The 17,880-nt window shown below is 35.3% G+C and overlaps 2 protein-coding genes across 5 annotated transcripts; both read left to right on the top strand.

Annotated features, from left to right (window-relative positions):
- Positions 1-22: 22 nt before the first annotated feature.
- Positions 23-2,513, top strand: LOC103492967 (60S ribosomal protein L10-like). The gene is made up of 2 exons (XM_008453563.3): positions 23-466; positions 1,701-2,513. The coding sequence occupies exon 2, from the start codon at positions 1,718-1,720 to the stop codon at positions 2,378-2,380; it is 663 nt and encodes a 220-aa protein (XP_008451785.1). The 5' UTR covers positions 23-466; positions 1,701-1,717; the 3' UTR covers positions 2,381-2,513.
- Positions 2,514-3,330: 817 nt separating this feature from the next.
- LOC103492966 (anaphase-promoting complex subunit 5) lies at positions 3,331-16,802 on the top strand. 4 transcript variants are annotated; one of them, XM_051087034.1, is made up of 21 exons: positions 3,364-3,457; positions 3,571-3,835; positions 3,979-4,138; positions 4,338-4,459; positions 4,757-5,003; positions 7,563-7,740; positions 8,190-8,268; positions 8,368-8,453; positions 8,852-8,981; positions 9,114-9,146; positions 9,364-9,612; positions 10,596-10,673; positions 11,949-12,211; positions 13,104-13,163; positions 13,278-13,345; positions 14,055-14,160; positions 14,236-14,377; positions 14,628-14,726; positions 15,079-15,343; positions 16,031-16,098; positions 16,426-16,802. In XM_051087034.1, the coding sequence occupies exons 2-21, from the start codon at positions 3,665-3,667 to the stop codon at positions 16,585-16,587; spliced, it is 2,766 nt and encodes a 921-aa protein (XP_050942991.1). In that variant the 5' UTR covers positions 3,364-3,457; positions 3,571-3,664; the 3' UTR covers positions 16,588-16,802. The 4 variants fall into 4 exon arrangements, with proteins under 4 accessions (XP_016901128.2, XP_008451784.2, XP_008451782.2 ...); XM_017045639.2 differs by lacking the exon at positions 16,426-16,802 and adding an exon at positions 16,226-16,404 and having other exon boundaries at positions 3,331-3,835; XM_008453562.3 differs by lacking the exon at positions 16,426-16,802 and adding an exon at positions 16,197-16,392 and having other exon boundaries at positions 3,331-3,835.
- Positions 16,803-17,880: the final 1,078 nt, after the last annotated feature.

Here is a 17,880-nt window from a genome sequence, read left to right as displayed (position 1 = left end):
TTGTTTTAAAGTTTGTTTGGCTTTTTAAACATGATAAGAAATAAAGATTTGAAATAATAGTAGCATTTATAGATTATAATAATCGAAAATACTAGCTATTATAATTGTAATCCGAAAGATTAGTTCAGTTCCAGTTTTTCTATCAAATAGATATATATATATATATATATATATATATAAACTGAATGAATGGAACTTGGAAGAACATAAATATATAAAAAAAAAACAAAAACAAAAATAAAGTTAAATTTGAAATAAATGGAGTGTGAAATGAATTAGGTTGGGATATCCCCCCGCGTTTGTTCAAGCAGTCAATTTCTTTGACAAATTTAACTATTGAAAAAGGGTATTTGGCCCAACTTCTCCGTCAAAATCTGCTATAAAAAGGGCAACAACCGCAGCAGATCGTCAATCTCGTCGCGCCGCCGCCACTGCTACAGATCGTCTCCCCGTCGCCCCATTGGTGGTACGAAAGCTTCCTTTGTCTTTCTCTCTTTGCTTTGTAGCCCTTATTTCGATCATAAATTTGATTCTTTCTTTTTTTTTTAAAAAAAAAATTCATGTACTCGAGAACTAGCCATTGTTAGTGTTACTGTTGCGTTAGGGAAATCGTAGTTTAGTTCTCATCTAAAACAAAGAAAATCTCATGAATTGGGTTGAGCTATAATGACTAACGAAGATGAAGATGGTAGTCTAAAAAATGAATCAAACTTCTTGTTCTAAGTGAAAAATGAAAAGGGGTTTCTATGGTAGCATTTCTTTTGGCCTCTATTTCATAGATTGAAGGGAGGACCGTGAAGAATGAAATTGGCCGATTTGGTGCAATCCATGACTGCCCAGATTTGTACTGCCGGTGGTCATATTCACTTGAACATGATGTTTTCCTTACTCATCTGAGTCTATTCCCAAGACAATAGTAGACTTGAAAGTTTAATGTTTTATATGCAAATTTTGGCTTTAGCTATGGTAGGATTATGCTTTCCTTTTGTACTGAATCTGTTCATGTATTCCCCTTGACTTTAACGAGGGGATCTGAAGGTTGGATCAGGGAATCATGTTAAGACATTAAAGTTCGGCTAGTGAGTTGATTATATTGTGAGTTCGGTGCTATATGAATCCACTTAGCGTCATTAATAATCTATAATAAGTTCCAACAACTTTTACATGGTTGATTGTGGGTCATAAGATTATGGGCGAATAGAAGATGATGATTGAAGCAGGTACTTATGATAATCGGGCATATCTTACTGTTCTCCTGGCGTGGCTAATTGTAGTTGTGCCGAGTTTCAAGGATATGTCTGTATGATTTACAAGACTGCCGTCTGATTCATTCTTTGTTCATTATATTTTATGTTTAATGGCCAATAAATAGATATAGCCCTTTCTGTACAAGCTCTATTGGTTATAACTTCAATGACCAAACTATAACTTGGGCCACCTTTTGAATATTAGTTGATTTTAAGTTAAATCCAGATTTATATCTCTCTAGCTGAATCTTCTGTTCATCAACTGTCTTAAGTTATGAGGATGAACCAGCAGCATTTTGATGTCACAAGGAAAGGGAAATAGGTTAGGTTTTGACAACGGGGAGAGAGATAGTCGTGAGATTTGGGAGCGATTTCAATTAGTCATCTAGTTTTGTGCTTTTTCAAGTGAACTTTTGCGTCATATTGTTATATATTTTTTCTACAACTGTGCAGGTTTCATTACACTCATAATGGGGAGAAGACCTGCTAGGTGTTACCGACAGATTAAAAACAAGCCATACCCTAAGTCACGATTTTGTCGGGGTGTCCCCGATCCTAAGATCAGGATCTACGATGTTGGAATGAAGAAGAAAGGAGTTGATGAATTCCCATTCTGTGTCCACCTCGTGAGTTGGGAGAAAGAAAACGTGTCCAGCGAGGCTTTGGAAGCAGCTAGGATTGCTTGCAATAAGTATATGACCAAGTTTGCTGGGAAGGATGCATTCCATTTGAGGGTTCGGGTGCACCCCTTCCATGTTCTTCGGATTAACAAGATGCTTTCATGTGCTGGAGCTGATAGGCTCCAAACTGGTATGAGAGGTGCATTTGGCAAACCACAGGGAACCTGTGCAAGGGTAGACATTGGTCAGGTTCTCCTTTCAGTTCGCTGCAAGGACAACAACGGACAGAATGCACAGGAGGCTCTCCGGCGTGCTAAGTTCAAGTTTCCTGGCCGTCAGAAGATCATTGTGAGCAGGAAGTGGGGTTTCACGAAATTCAGCCGAGCTGATTATCTGAAGTACAAGGCAGAGAACAAGATTCTTCCAGATGGTGTTAACGCCAAGCTTCTTGGATGCCATGGGCCTCTTGCAAACCGTCAGCCTGGAAGAGCTTTTCTATCTCAAACTGCCTAGATTCATTTTGTTGTGTTTTATTGTTCTCTTTATTTGAAATCATTGTTGACATTATTACCTTGGTTGTTTAAACTCTTGTGAAACGAGACAGAGATTGCTTTTTTATACTATTTTTATCTTTTATCCAAGTAAATTCTTTGTCTTCTTTTGCAACTTCTCCCGTGATTAGACATTTAGTTGGGACCAGATAGGTTGATTGTTTTCTAATTTTCTTTTTAGTGTCACAATGCTGAAGTCAGAAGCAGATATCATAGTTTACAAAGACTCGTTGATAAGAACGGTGTGGTTTGATGTTTTGGTAAATAATGAATATTACTTTTCTTGACACCTAAATATTTTCAGATTAGTCAAAGGGTCCATGATTTGAAAGAGAATTATTGAGACAAAAATGGGTTAAAAGTCCTAAATCAATTCAATCAAATTCATTCGTAGCTTATCAATTATTCAATGAATTTAAGTTAACAAAATTGAGTCGACGAAGGGTTTGAAAGATTTCTGAACTTGAAACTTGCTGGGCATGATTGATTTGGCTTGCGTACACAATAGAAAAGATCAACCATTTTTCTGAATTTAATTGTCCACATTGTTGTTTTTGGAGGGAATTAAACTTTCACTTTAAAACTAATTTACTTGATTTAAGTACATGCTTTCCATCTCATTTAGCAATTTTTTCTTTTTAAATTTTTGATAAATAAATCATTTTTCTTCCAAAGTGGTTTGTATGATTTCTTTGGTCATTTTTTTTTTAAATTAAAAATGGTCCATAAATGTTTAATTGTAATGTAATTAGCTAATGCAGAAGTAGAGCAATTATCTCGAATAAAATGTAAAAAAAAAAAATATGAACATCGAAAATCAAGTCGTCGGTAACAATGGAAAACAAGAAAAAATAGTTGAAATTACCTTTGAGACCAAATTGGTAATTTCACATTATTTTTCTTTTTGAAAACTCTCCTTTCTCCCTCTTCGTCTTGTTCTTTTTCCTTCCCGCCGTCCTCCACTCTCCATTCTCTTCGGCGGTTCGGTTCGTTCCGACCATCAAAATTAGCTTCCGCTAACTTCGTTTCAGCTCTCAAGGTGGTAGCTTGCACTTGATACCCTCTTAAGGCAATAACCTGCATTTGAGTTTTGAACTTTGTGGCTATCATTTTCTGTGAATTTTACCGTGAACATTCCGGTGCTGCTTGTAGATGGTGCACCTGGACTAACAATGCTTTGAAACTTATTGCCTAAAAAAATCGCATCTTCTACAAGGCAGAGACAGCGGGAAAATTTTGCTCTAAAATGGCTGGGATTTTCAAATCGCAAGGAGGATTCGCGGTTACGCCGCACAAAGTTTCTGTCTGCATACTGCTTCAGATTTATGCTCCGCCAGCTCAAATCTCTGTACCCTTTCCTTTCTCTTCAGTGGCTCAGCATAATCGTCTTGGTCTGTTCTTGTTGGCTCTCACTAAGGTACTTCACTAGTGCCAACGTTAACCTCTGCGAATCTTAGTTCTTTCCTTCATAAACATGCTCATATTTCCAGTGAATGCTTGTTGGTAGTGTTATAAACTTTTGTTTTAGATTGTTATGTAGTGGAATGCTTTGTTTTCCAGTCGTGTGACGATATTTTGGAACCCAAACTTGAAGAGCTCATAAATCAATTGAGGGAAGTTGGTGGGTTACTAGATCATTGGTTGATCGATCACTTAACAAGTAGGCTGTCATCTTTAGCTTCCCCCGACGATCTGTTTAACTTCTTCAGTGAGATGCGAGGTTAGTTCTGCAAATCCATATTGTTGTTTACCTTCAACCCTCAGTCATTTCTCATCAAACTTTCTATTTGTCTTCTTTAAGTTCTAATTTATGGGGAATATTACTCTCTTACGCTGTGTAATGTGGTCATTTTTCTCCTGTTTTCTCAGTTTCCTCAACCTTGCATCTCACTAATGTAGTTAAACGTTGATTTAATCAGGAATCCTTGGAGGTCCAGATTCAGGTGTTGTGGAAGATGACCAGATTATTTTGGACCCCAACAGCAACTTAGGAATGTTCCTTCGTCGCTGTGTTCTTGCTTTCAATGTATTATCATTTGAGGTACTCTAGTTTACTTACCGTCTTAATAGTTAGTTAGTACCCCCTTCCCTCTTAATATCTTGAAAACTGGTTTAATGTATCGGTAGTTGTTTCAGTGTGGAATAGGAGCAATTGAGCAAATCGATAAATGAACATTTCCGTCTTTGAGTTTTGTTTTTGTTTTTAACTTTTTTGTTACATAATATTGCCCACATCATTTGATTCAAATCTCAATTTGTTTGGTTACCAGAAAATATTGAATTTGTGTTTTCATGTTGCTTTACAAGTTAGATGTTCATTTTTGAAAATTCAATGCAGGGTGTTTGCCATCTTCTTACAAATATCGGAATGTATTGCAAAGAAACTCTTTCAAATTGTCCTTATGGAGCACCTGAATTAGATGATACCAGGAATGATTTGGAGACATTGCCAGAATATGAAAGTATGGACCTGGAGAATCTTGTTTTTGAAAAGGTTAGTGAAGAAATTGAAGCAAGAAAAAGGACCACTCAGAGCATCCCTTTTCATTTTCATGTGCCCGAAGCACTTTCTGGATTGGTTGAAGGTACAGGCACATGTTTACTCATTGGCTCGTTAGATGAAAAACAACTTGGAAAAATAAATAAACCACGTACATAATAAATGATCGCACGTTTTTTTCTTCCTGATACTATTTGACTAACTTTCTTGAGAGATTAAAATCTATATATCATCTTTTGTTTCCATCATTAATTTCTTCGTATTATAGTGGGGAATGAGGTACATCAGTGCTATAACAAAATTGGTTTGGAAGGAAATAACCAACTCTTAGATGAAAAAAGGGAAAAATTTCATCGGGGACCAAATTGGACTTTCTTTATGTTAAGTTATGAGTTTTTTCTTTCTTACATTTAATTTTTCAGTTTAGTTCTTTCATTTTTTTTCCCTTTAAAGTTAGATCTAACATTTTCACTTTTTTTTTTTTTTTTTTTTTTTTTAAGTTATGTAAGTTTATGTTTTCAGTGTTGCTTTTAATTCATAAGTTAGTACTATTAACATTTTCACTTTTTCTTTTTCAATAAGAAGTTTATTTGTTCTCTCATTTTTTATTTTATTCTCTTTGTTTAACAAACATTGAGTCATTGGTTTGCTGCTGCAGCACTTAACTTTTCTGTTGATTTCATTTTTTCAACACTTTAAGATTTTAGCTTCTCTATGGTTTGCTCTCTTAATTTCTTTTTGTAATTATAGCCTCAACCTGAGCTCTGTGCCTTGATCAATTACAAATTAGTGAATTGTTGGGTTAGGTTAGGATATATGTAATAATTTAGTCTAATTTAGAACACTTTATTTAGAGAATCAAAATGTGAAATAACAAAACAGAATGAGGAAGGTGGTTATTGTGCGGCAAGGATTTCAACTTAGTATTGTCTTTTTTTTTTTTTTTAATTAACATATTACAAATTAAAACTACAAGATCTAGTCCCAAGCTTATGATAAATTTTATTCTTTTTTACATGGTCTCAACATTTGCTCTCTGGTAAGCAAATCAATGCCAATCATTTGTTTTTAATTGAAGAGGGAGGTTAACTCTTGCCAATGCAGTTCTCTCAAGTATCCCCCTCTATTATTTTTTGTTTTTAAATGCTTGCCAAAGGTTGTGAAAGGTCTTGAGAGGTTCATTGGAGAATTCTTGTGGAAGGAGCTAACCTTGAAGCGGGATCCCACTTTGGGAAATGGGATTTTTTTTCTATAGGAGCTACTAATTTAAAGCTAGAAACACAGCCTCCTTGCAAAACGTGGGTAGTGGTTCATAAATGAAAAGATTTTCCTATGAAGGAACCTTATATGGCTCTCATTATCTAAAGGTGGGCTCGTAAATTCAACGGTTCTTCAGTCTTCATTGTCAAGAGTTGCCTTGTTGCTGAGGTGGCATAAGATCGAAATTGGTGGAGGCATTCCTTCCTTTTCGGAAGAAAATTGGCTTTTAGATGTCCCAGCTAGCTTGGACTTTCCCAGACTATTTGCTTGGCCTCTTTGTCCAGTTTAGAAGGAAATTGGTTGATGCTGAAATTGAGGAGTGCACTTTGCCTAACCTCCTCTGTTCCCTTTTCTCAATGACAGAGAAGACAAGATTTGGCTGCTTGAAGAACATGAAACTTTCCATGTAAGCTCCTCCGTCCCTAAGCTCTAGGCCAACCAAGCTGGTCTGTTGTGTGTAAACTGAGCCGGGTTTTCCTGTGGATTTTTTCTCTCTTCTAAGGTTGAATTCATGTGTGAGTTATTGGAAAGAAGACTTCATATGTCTCTGTCTCCCTCTTTTAGCTGGTGTGCCATGTTTAAACAATAAAGACGAGGAGGAAGATCAAGGCCATTTTTTATTTGGTTGTTTCTTTCTTCTGGTTGCCGAGTTAGACTCCTCAAGTTTGTCGATACATGTCAGGTTTTCCCAATAACAGTGCTGATGTCTTCTTCCAGGTTCCAGCTTATTGCTGGTGGTCCCTTCAAAGAAAAAATTGGTATCTTATGGTCGTTGGTAAGGCTATTGTTTGAAAGGAATGCTAAAATGAAAAATCTTCAATGGAGAAGAGACAAGCTGGGAATTCTTTTTGTTCCTCTCGTGTCTAGTCCTTTTATAATTATCTTTTAGCTAAAATTTACACCAACTGTGCAATTGGGAAGGCTTCATGAAAACCCTTGTTGTCAGGGAATATCTCATCTCCCCTCTCTTTTATTTTCTTTGATATATCTCAGGTTCTGATTAAGGAAAAGATAGATATATTCTCAAAGAGTATTTCCGAATTCTCCTCAAAATGTAGACTTGGTTAACAGTCTAAAGAGATAATTGGTACACTGAAAGCTTAGTACTGAATTGAGCTCTAAGAAAGAGAATGGTTACAAAATTCCCATACCATTTGATAGTTCTGAGACTCGGTGCCTATATCATTATCTAAATAGTCATGTAACTTAGGGTCGGCAGCCCCCCTTGAGCTTCCTTGGATACTATACTTAATCTAAGATGCACTAACTCTATCACAATCTTATGTAAGTTACTACTAATTTTGCAAATCCTCAGTTTTCCCATAGAATTAAATAATTTAAGCCTCTTATCATAGTGATTGATTTGTATTTGTCAAAAGTACAGATGTTGATGTTCTGTCATTCCCAAAGTGCAAAAGTACTAGTAAAGCTAAAGAAGGTTATTCCTACTCCCACTCTCTTTCCAATACCTCGAGAGATATTGATCCCAGTGGTAGCGCATTCCTGAGGACAAATTGGCAGATGCAAGGCTACTTAGATGCACAAGCTGAAAAAATTGAAAAGTAAGTAAGAGTAAGTATTACTTAGTTGGAAGCCCTTTCTTTGGGGCATTTTTGTGAGCTTGAATTTTTTTGCATGTCCTTGTATTCTTTTGTTTTTTTCTCAATGAAAGTAGTTGCATATTCTGTTAGTGATAAATAAATTTGTCTTCAACCATTAGCTTAAGCTTTTGGGTGAATTGGTGGTTTAATATGGTATTAGAGTACGTGGTCAGGGGAGGTCTTGTGTTCAAGCCTGCATTGTTGTTTCCTCCCCAATTAAAATTGATTTCCATTTGTTGGGTCATTCAAATATTTCAAGCCCACAAGTGAGGGGGAGTGTTAGTGGTGTATAATTAAATTTGCCTTCAACCACAGGCTTAAGATTTTGGTGAATTGGTGGTTTAATATAATCAACCCAGAAAATTTTGTTCCTTGCTACAACACTAATCAATTATTTAAAATTGGTGCAGGTTTGGAAGCTTATTTTCTCTCAATGCTTTTGAATTGGTCCTCAAACAGCTCCAAAAAATGGCACCGGAACTTCATCGAGTAATTGGATCTTTCTCCTATTATGTTCATGATTATTTATTCTATTAGATTTCATTTAGCATTTCATGCCGTGCTCATCTCTTTGTTGTGCTGATGCAGGTTCACTTTCTGCGTTATTTGAACACCCTTTATCATGATGATTATTTTTCTGCTTTAGAAAATGTCCACCGGTATTTCGACTATAGGTAAGTGACTAACTATACCTTTTCCTTTCATATGTTGGTTGGTGATTACCCAAGCCAATATGGCCACCCTTTCTCTGAATGAAGAGATATAATGCATTTTAAAATATAATAAAATGAACATTTTCTTTCACATTTTTCTTCTGTTATCTTTTCTCAACTTCTAGCCTCTAGACTTCTGGGGGATGGGGGGGAAGTTAGTCAGGGAGTTTCAACTGTTAAAAAGGGAGTGATGTGTGTGTGTCTGTGGGGGGTGGGGGATTGATCAAACAACACTTGATTATTTAGAACAACTCTAGGAGACGGTTGCCTATAGAATAGACCCTGTTAAAGTTCTTAACATTTGATTACTGTGTCTGAACTTTTTTCTTATTGTTTTCCCTCGGTTTTGTCCACAAAAGTGCAGGGACTGAAGGATTTGATTTCATCTCTCCTGGATCTGGCTGCAACAGCTTTGGAAGATATGAAATTGCTTTATTATGTTTAGGGATGATGCATGTTCACTTTGGTCATCCAAAACAAGCTTTAGAGGTCAGTTTCTCTTTTCTACCAATTACCAAGATTCAGTTCTCCTCTCTAATCACGAGGTTAGATTTTTTGCAAATGAAAATTTCCTGTTGCTTTATTTAATTAATTGTTCTTCATTTTGTCTTTAATTGTCAGGTTTTGACTGAAGCAGTCCATGTATCGCAACAGGTAAGTTTTGTATGCAATTACATTTTACTAATATGGAGGAAAATGAACTTGGAGCTCTAGAAATCGAACTAATGCTTTTTCTTCAATGATTTTGGAGTCATTATCTTAATATTTAGCTGCTCTATATGTGGACAGATATTAAAACCCATGATCATAGATAAACTTTAAATTTAATTTTTTTTACTATTAATTCTTTTTTTATCAATATTCTTTACAGCAAAGCAACGATACTTGCCTCGCATATACCTTAGCAGCTATAGGGAACTTATTATCTGAAAGTGGTTTCTCACGCACTAGTGGTATACTTGGGTCATCCTACTCACCTTTAATGAGCATGGGAATTTCACTCTCTGTCCAGCAACAATTGTTTGTGCTTTTGACGGAATCTCTAAGAAGAGCAGAAAGTTTGAAGTTGAAACGATTAGTAGCCTCCAACCATCTTGCTATGGCTAAGTTTCATTTGATGGTAAATATGGGTACAACTCTGCATTTTATAGAATCTTTCTGATAATGTATGTTTATTTTTACACTTGGTGTGTGTGTAGTTTGTAGCCCCTGAAGATTAGTAATTGGGTATTAATAGTTCACTTCATGTTTCTGCCTTCATGACTTTCAGAAACCAGAACCACCCGAAAATCCAACTACAAAACCACTTTAACCAACTAAGACAACAAAAACTGACCCAAGCGGAATAACTGAAGTGTTGGTACTTTAAAATAAATAAATCTGAATTGACCGCCCTACTTAGCCCAACTAACTAAATTATATTCTTTATGTTTGCAACCACACTGGAGGAATTCTGAACAATGAGGAAATTAAAGTAAACTTGGAGTGGTTTTCTAGAAGTTATTTCTTTACGAGTAGATTCCCAACATTTGTGGCATTGGCTACTGGAATTTGAGATTGAGAAGAAATCAAAGAGATTCAGAAATGGATGAATTCGGATCCCTTATTCAATGCTTGTCACGGTCTCCTTATCCCATAGTCCTGTCAAAGGATTAGGGAGGTAGAACCAAATGTTATCTTCTCTAATAGTTTGTTTTGACAGTTTACCTGTCAGCAGTCAAGAAATTGACAACCCTCGCCCCCCTCCCATGTGCAGATATTGATAGATGATTTATTGCTTCGCTCATAACCTCACTGTTTAATGCGTGAAATTGTAGTACTCTTGTATTTAGTAGATTAATGCTGGAAGAAAGTCAGGACATTGTATTTAATCATTTGTTGGTTACTGTTAAGTTCTCATGCTTTAGTTTCTTCATCCCTAGTGGGGAGTGTTTTCTTTTCTGATCCACAGCAACTGTATGGATCCTTTATACCTATCTGCTGTGACTGAAAAAAAATCAGTCTTTGATTGGAATGGAAATTTTAACTGCATGTTGAACGTACTGAGAGAGCAGGTAAATCTTTTTATTCATTAATTATTGACGGGTTGTAAATTGTTTGCAGCACGTGCAAAGACCTCTTCTATCATTTGGTCCGAGAGCTTCTGTAAAGCTTAGAACTTCTCCAATAAGTGTCTGTAAGGTAATGCCGAACAGGATGACTATCTTTCATTGTTTCCATAATTAAATACTTTGTTGAAATTATTATTTTCTTTTTTTTTTTTTTTGGATAAGAAATAGATCCTATAACAAAAGAGAAACAACCCAAGGGTAAGGGACAAGAGGGCCCTCCCCAAGAAAAACTAAAGAATAAGGACCTTCCAATTGTTGAGAATCATAGAAAGACTGTAATTAGAAAAGTGTTTGGTCTAATTTGTACTCTATTAAGAAGTTGTGTGTTGCAACGCAGTAAAAAAAGAATAAAAAGAATTATAGTTGTCTTAAAAAAATTCTACTGTTCCTTTCTTTCCAAATATACCACAGAAGGGAACGGGTAGCACAACTCCACAAGATGTAACCTTTTGGACTATAACCTCTAATTTTGAGCCCTTTCAGTATCCAACTGTCAATCTTACTAGGAAGACAAACCTCGAAATCAAAGATTCTAAACAAAGTGTTCCAAGCTTTCCTAGTAAAAATGCAATGCAAAAATAAGTGGTCTTGGGTCTTTGACTTGAGAAATAAGAAAGAATTTCATGGTGTGTTAGAGTACTCATTTAATACGTCAATATGGCATTGAAAGTTCTTTGAAACAAAGGCAGCACATCGAGGGGCTGAGCATGGTGTGCTGGATTTTTGGTGTTGAGATTTTTATAGGTGAGCAACCATAAGAAGTATTAAACCACCAATTCACCAAAAAGCTTAAGCTGGTGGTTGAAAGAAAGTTTAATTATATATCACTAGCACTCTTTCTCACTTGTGGGCTTGAAATATTTGAAAGGCCCAACAAGTGGAAATCAATTTTAATTGAGGAGAAAACGACAATGTAGGGGCTTGAACACATGACCTCCCACCTGCTCTGATACCATATTAAACCACCAATTCACCTAAAAGCTTAAACTGGTGGTTGAAGGTAAGTTTAATTATATATCACTAACGAGAAGAATTTCACCTTTTTCGGGATTTTACTCTTCCATATGTGGCAGATCAAAGGAGCAGCAATGGGAAACTATATCTATTAGGGAGTTATTATTTTCTATTCTATTCTGATCCTTGCATTTGATTCTTATAGGAGCTAAGGTTGAGTACTTATTTAATACGTCAATATGGCACTGGAAGTTCCACATTTTCATTTTTGATTTATTTCTCAAGTAGGAAAAAAGGATCATCTTCATTGTAGATCTATGTGGAGTATCTATATCTATTAGGGACTTATTATTTTCTATTCTATTCTGATACTTGCATTTAATTCTTATAGGAGCTAAGGTTGAGTACTCATTTAATTTGTCAATATGGCACTGAAAGTTCTACAAAGACAACAGATGGATCCTTTAGTACTGCATGGCTTAAGAATTTACAAAAGCCTGCAGGTTCACATGTATTGTGTAGAGACAATGAATCAGGGAACAACTCCAGTGAATTACCATTTTTTGCACAACCTACCTCAATTCCTGGATCTGTCTTACAGTTATTAGGCTCTTCGTACTTGCTACGAGCAACTGCATTTGAGATATATGGCAGGTGATCTTAAGAAGATTCTCTTTTTCATATAGTACTTCTTTGTGTGTGCACGGCATGTATATTTTTGTACAATTTAATATGAACAACTAAACTAAGCAAATATTTTGTAGATTAGTTGTTACGGACATAACATTTCATATAAAAGGGGGATACCATATAATTCTTTGTTTTGTACTTCTACTACATCTGTATATTTAACAATGGGGCACTTGCTTTACTGTAAAATGCCTTCTCTGATGTGAGTTACTTCATGTTTTCTTTACATTAGCCATTCGATTGTTGATTATATACAGGGCAGCTTCTTATTTTTATATTTTGTGCCCATTTGGTTTGTGCTCCAAAATGCATATTTGATGTGGGATAAACATTTTTTTTTTAAATACTGCATGTTACTGTTGAAAACGGTGTAAATATTTTATGTTGGGTGGCTTCCTTTACTCCTGTCTGGAGAAAGAAAGTCATGCTCAATGTCTTTTTTAGGCAAGTAATAGTCGAAATGTTTCATGAGTAATAGCACGTTCTTAAAGAGAATCTCGTTATTACTCTATTTTCTAACAGTAGTTCCCTTACTCTTGAGCCAATTTTTGAATCTCTCACGTTTGTTTTTAGAGTTCCGCAAATGCTTTCTTTCATTCTTTTTAATGAAAAATGAAAATCTGATTTCTTATTAGAAAAAAAGTTATAATCCTGTAGATCAATTTGTTATACTGAGAACATCATCTCTGCTCTTGTACTTTTATTTTTAACTACTGTTTGTAATTGGAATTTAATTTTAGCTATCTATGTGTTATTTTAATTTTTCTCTTACGGTTTTCCCCCCAATCCCTCGAGATAATAATTGAGCTTGCAATTGTTTTATTGCCTGACCATTTTTCTTCCCTGGCCATCTCAGTGCTCCTCTTGCACGAATAAATGCCATTCTTTATGCAACTTGTTTTGCAGACACATCAAGGTAATTTCTAACTCATATGGGTATCTTTTAGTATTGAATATCTCTAAGAAATTCAAAATTATTCTAGACTAATCTTATTGTAAAAGCTTTGGTTTCTTTTATGGGAACATACAGTTCATCTGATGCATCATTAGCGTACGTGAAACTCATACAACATTTGGCAATTTTTAAAGGATATAAAGGTCAGGGAAAATGCTTCCATGATGCATTTCGTTTACTATTTCTCTACCCGCAATATGACATCAAGTTACTATTATGTTGGTGAGGTAGCTTAGCCACCTGTCATTTCATTTCTTATTAATCTCATGATCATAATATTTGTTATTAATTATTCTTTTCCTATGCTGCTTGGCTTTATATATTTTGGCTTTCATCACTCCTTTTGTTGTCGAGGAGTTCTGTAAAATAAATAACGTCTTGGAAGATTTTCCAACATTATCTTTACTTATGCTTTTTGCATGTGAAATTTCTGCTACTAAATTACATGAAAGCGAGTACTTTTTTGTGTAACACCATATCTTGATAGAATGTTTCTTCAACGTTTCAATCTGTTTAGATAATGTTCTGTTAACTGTTAAGATAGAACTTTTCAACAGTTAAGCCGGGCTGTCAACCTTGTATATGTGTTTAGGGTATTATATTTTGTAACATGGCTATACTGTTCATTTCAATCTGCCTCTTTCACGGAATCTATCTCTTCCAGGGGTGGAACCACAATCTTTTAATTTTGGAAATTAGTGGATAAATCGAGAGGGGCTTCCTTTTTTGCTATATACCTGACCGGCCCCACAATATGATTGCACATGCACGAATGAACTGACACTTGAACATGCACTTCCATACCTTAATATATGGTTGTCATGATTTATAACTCTGTTTTTTCTGTAACAGAGGCCTTTTCTGCACTTAAAATAGCAGAGGAGAGGTTTCTTTCTCTCGCGAAGTCAAGGATTTTACTATTAAAGTTACAGCTCATTCACGAGCATGCTCTACACAGGTAGTCTATAGAAATATGATGAATATTTACGGTTTGCTTATTAACAATGCTAAGTTTCTCGTGTCCTTCTATCAGAGGTTGTTTGAAGCTTGCCCAACAGGCTTGTAATGAACTTGGAGTTTTGGCCTCATCTGTTACTAGTGTGGATTTGGATCTGAAGACAGAGGCTAGTTTTCGTCATGCTCGGACATTGCTTGCAGCAAACCAGTTCAGCGAGGTTAAAACTCCATTAAAACTAAGCTGATGTTTTCTTGTTTGGATGTGCATAAATAGTTCTGTTTCATCTAATTGTGGGAACATATCGTATTATTTTGTTGCATCTAAAAGTTCGGTGTTCAGGAGGGTAATATTCTTTCAATTTGTTTGCCCAAGGGACAAGGGACAAGGGACAAGGGAGTAAATTTCTAGATTTTTTTTCTCCCTAAATCTCCTTACAAGTGACTATTATTGTTTTATTATTTATGCAGGCAGCACGTGTAGCACACTCTCTTTTCTGTTTGTGTTATAAATATAATCTACAGGTCCAGAATGCTTCGGTTCTACTTCTGCTGGCTGAAATACACAAGGTAAACTTAAAGATATAATGTAGGGAATGGGAATCAAGGCTTATGTTGGCTGAAGATTATGTGGTTTCTATACGACACTCATCCTTCCGTCTTGCCTGTTTGATTTGGATATCTCATGACTCATGTAGTAAAATAACTGGGGCAAGAAAAGACAAAATGGAAAAGATAGTAAAGGATTCTTGATAGCTAGCTAAGGGCGCTGATTTTAGTTTTAATGAATCTTTAAAAATTTGCTTGCTAATTACCTTTTTGGAATAAAAAGGCAATTTGGCTAATTTCCTGTGTCATGTACCTTCATTTTCCTTTCATTAGCCTCCAGTATTAAAGTGCTTATTGGCCCCCTTCCCTCCAGAAATCGGGCAATGCTGTTGTAGGTCTTCCATATGCTTTGGCAAGCCTTTCCTTTTGCCAGTCATTTAACCTTGATCTCCTAAAAGCATCGGCCACTCTGACAATTGCTGAGTTATGGCTCTCCCTTGGACCTAGCCATTCAAAAAGGGCTTTGAATCTTTTACATGGAGCATTTCCGATGATTCTTGGTCATGGAGGTTTGGAGCTCCGAGCCCGTGCTTTTATAGTGGAAGCAAAATGCTATCTCAGTAGTCCAACCTTTTCAGGTACTCCAGTTATGGTTTTGATCGTTTTTATGAAATTCTTACTTGCAATGTTCATCTTTTTCCCCCTTATAGAAATCGTACTTTTCTAAATTAAAAGGGAACATATTTTCGGAAGAATATTACTTCAGTGTCAATCACTTAAATATATTTCATCTGTCCAGTTTTATTAATAAAAGCATTTCTGTTTCATAAAGCTAAATCTCATCGTGGAAAATGTTCAATAGAGGTTGAAAGTCAGTAGCTTTCCTCTCTATATAATCAATTATGTTGATCAAGGCCATGTTCGGCAATCATCTGGGTTTTGGTTTCTAAAAATTAACTTTATTTCCTATCTTTTTTATATTTTTTTTATTGTGGTTTTTTTATCTTCCTTATTTAAGAGAGTTGAATTCTTAGCCAAATTCTAAACACAAAAACATACTCTTGAAAACTTTGCATGAATTTTTAATACACCGGTAAAAAGTAGATAACAATGCAAGAAATTAAGGAGAGGAATGGAGTGTTTATAGACTTCATTTTTAAATACCAAAAACCAATCGATTACAAATCAAAGCCAAAATCTTCAGTACTTTTAATGTGTGTTGGACATTTTAAACGTCTTAGATATTTGAACTTGAATGTTCCTGTATATAATCTTGAATATTTGGAAAAATGAACTTAGTTCTGGTTGAATTTCATCATGAACAGTTTCTGAAGATCCAGAGGTCGTACTGAATCCTCTGAAGCAAGCATCGGAAGAGCTTCAGTTGTTGGAGGTATGTTCTTAATTACAACAGGATCCTTTTGGAAATCTTTTGATCGAGTTTTCGTGTCTGTTCCCTCCTGGATGTGTCAAAAATACATGTTCTTGTAGTGCCATGTTCGGAAATATTGAATTCACAGGACTTGGGCTTAACAATTCTTTCATTACACTGAGGAATATCAAAGAGATCATCTGTAACTTTAACCGAAGATTTGGGTTTCATTTTCGATTCTGTCATCAGGAAAGCCTTATCGATTAACTTTTTAATAATTTTATAGCACTTTGGTCCTTGTGTAGTTTTATGTCCATGTTATTGATCAGAAGATCCTCTCTTTGTCAGTATCATGAAATGGCAGCTGAAGCTTTCTATTTAATGGCAATGGTATACAACAAATTGGGGAGGCTTGAGGAAAGGGAGGAAGCAGCAGATTCTTTCAAGAAATATATTATGGCCCTCGAGAATCCTGAGGAAGGAGAAAGTTCTTTGTTCAATATATCATGAAAAGAAGTACTATGCTTAATGCTTTTTTTGTATATATTTATGTTTATTTTCTTACACCATTTTTTATTTCTTCTTTTATTACACCTCAGATTTACAATTTCTGATCATTACCACAGTTATTTACAAAATGTAATTTCCATAGTGGCAAGAAAAAAGGAACCGTTGTATGAAAGTACTAACAGATCCATTATGTATTTTATTGAAGTATTCATATATATCTTCGTTAATTTAGATAAATCACTGTGGAAGTAAGGACCATATAAAATGGGGAAAGAGAAAAGACTTTCTAACCAGTTATCAAAGGTAGAGAGGTATGTGCAAAGAAGTTTATCTTTATTTTTTCTTGTTATATTTACATATTGCAAGCTTCTTTATATAGAAGCTTGATAGTTACAAACTAACTCCGTTGGAATTAACAAATAGAATACTGGAATTAAAATCAAACAGAATACAATTAATCTTTATAACAAACCGGTGTAACTGATCTACAGTTTTATTGTTGATACTGTCCCTCAAGTTGGACGATGAATTTCAATGATTTCCAACTTAGATATTAGTCTAGATAAGGTAGACATAGGCAAAGCTTCTGTAAACATGTTAGCTAGTTGTAAGCTAAATTTGATAGGGAGAACTTTGAGAAATTCATAAGTTATCTTGTCTTTAAACAAAGTGACCATCGATCTCTATATGTTTCGTTTTTTCATGAAACATTGGATTAGAAGCGATGGCGATAGCTGCTTGATTATCACTAAATATTATGGTGGACTTTAAAATCTTTACATGGAGATCATTAAGGAGTTGTGAAATCCACACCAACTCACTAGTAACTAAAGCTAGTGTTCTATATTTAGCTTCTGCGGATGATCTAGAAACAGTGGCTTGTTTCTTTGATTTCCATGATATTATAGAGTCTCTTAGGAATACACAAAAACCAATAATGGACCTTCTAGTATCAAAGCATGATCCCTTAGATGGAAAGAGACAATGAGACTTATTAGAACACCTTGTTCGGGAGACCCTTTTAGCTTTTAGATATTTTAGCAAGTGGTGAGTAGCATCTAGGTGAGACTTTGTAGGACTTTGGATGAATTGGCTAAGTTAGTGAACAACAAAGCATATATCCGGTCGGAATATTTGAAGATATATTAATCTACCAATCAGCCATCTGTAGCAAGTGATATCATCTTCCTTTAGAGACTCTCCTTTATTATTTGATAGCTTCAAATTAGGGTCCATAGGTGTAGTGGCTGGTTTGGCTTCAAGAAAATCAGTATCCTCAAGTATTTAAAGGCA

Source organism: Cucumis melo, chromosome 7, assembly GCF_025177605.1.
Source record: "Cucumis melo cultivar AY chromosome 7, USDA_Cmelo_AY_1.0, whole genome shotgun sequence".
Classification (NCBI taxonomy): domain Eukaryota; kingdom Viridiplantae; phylum Streptophyta; class Magnoliopsida; order Cucurbitales; family Cucurbitaceae; genus Cucumis; species Cucumis melo.
This window is presented reverse-complemented; position numbering and strand designations above follow the sequence as displayed.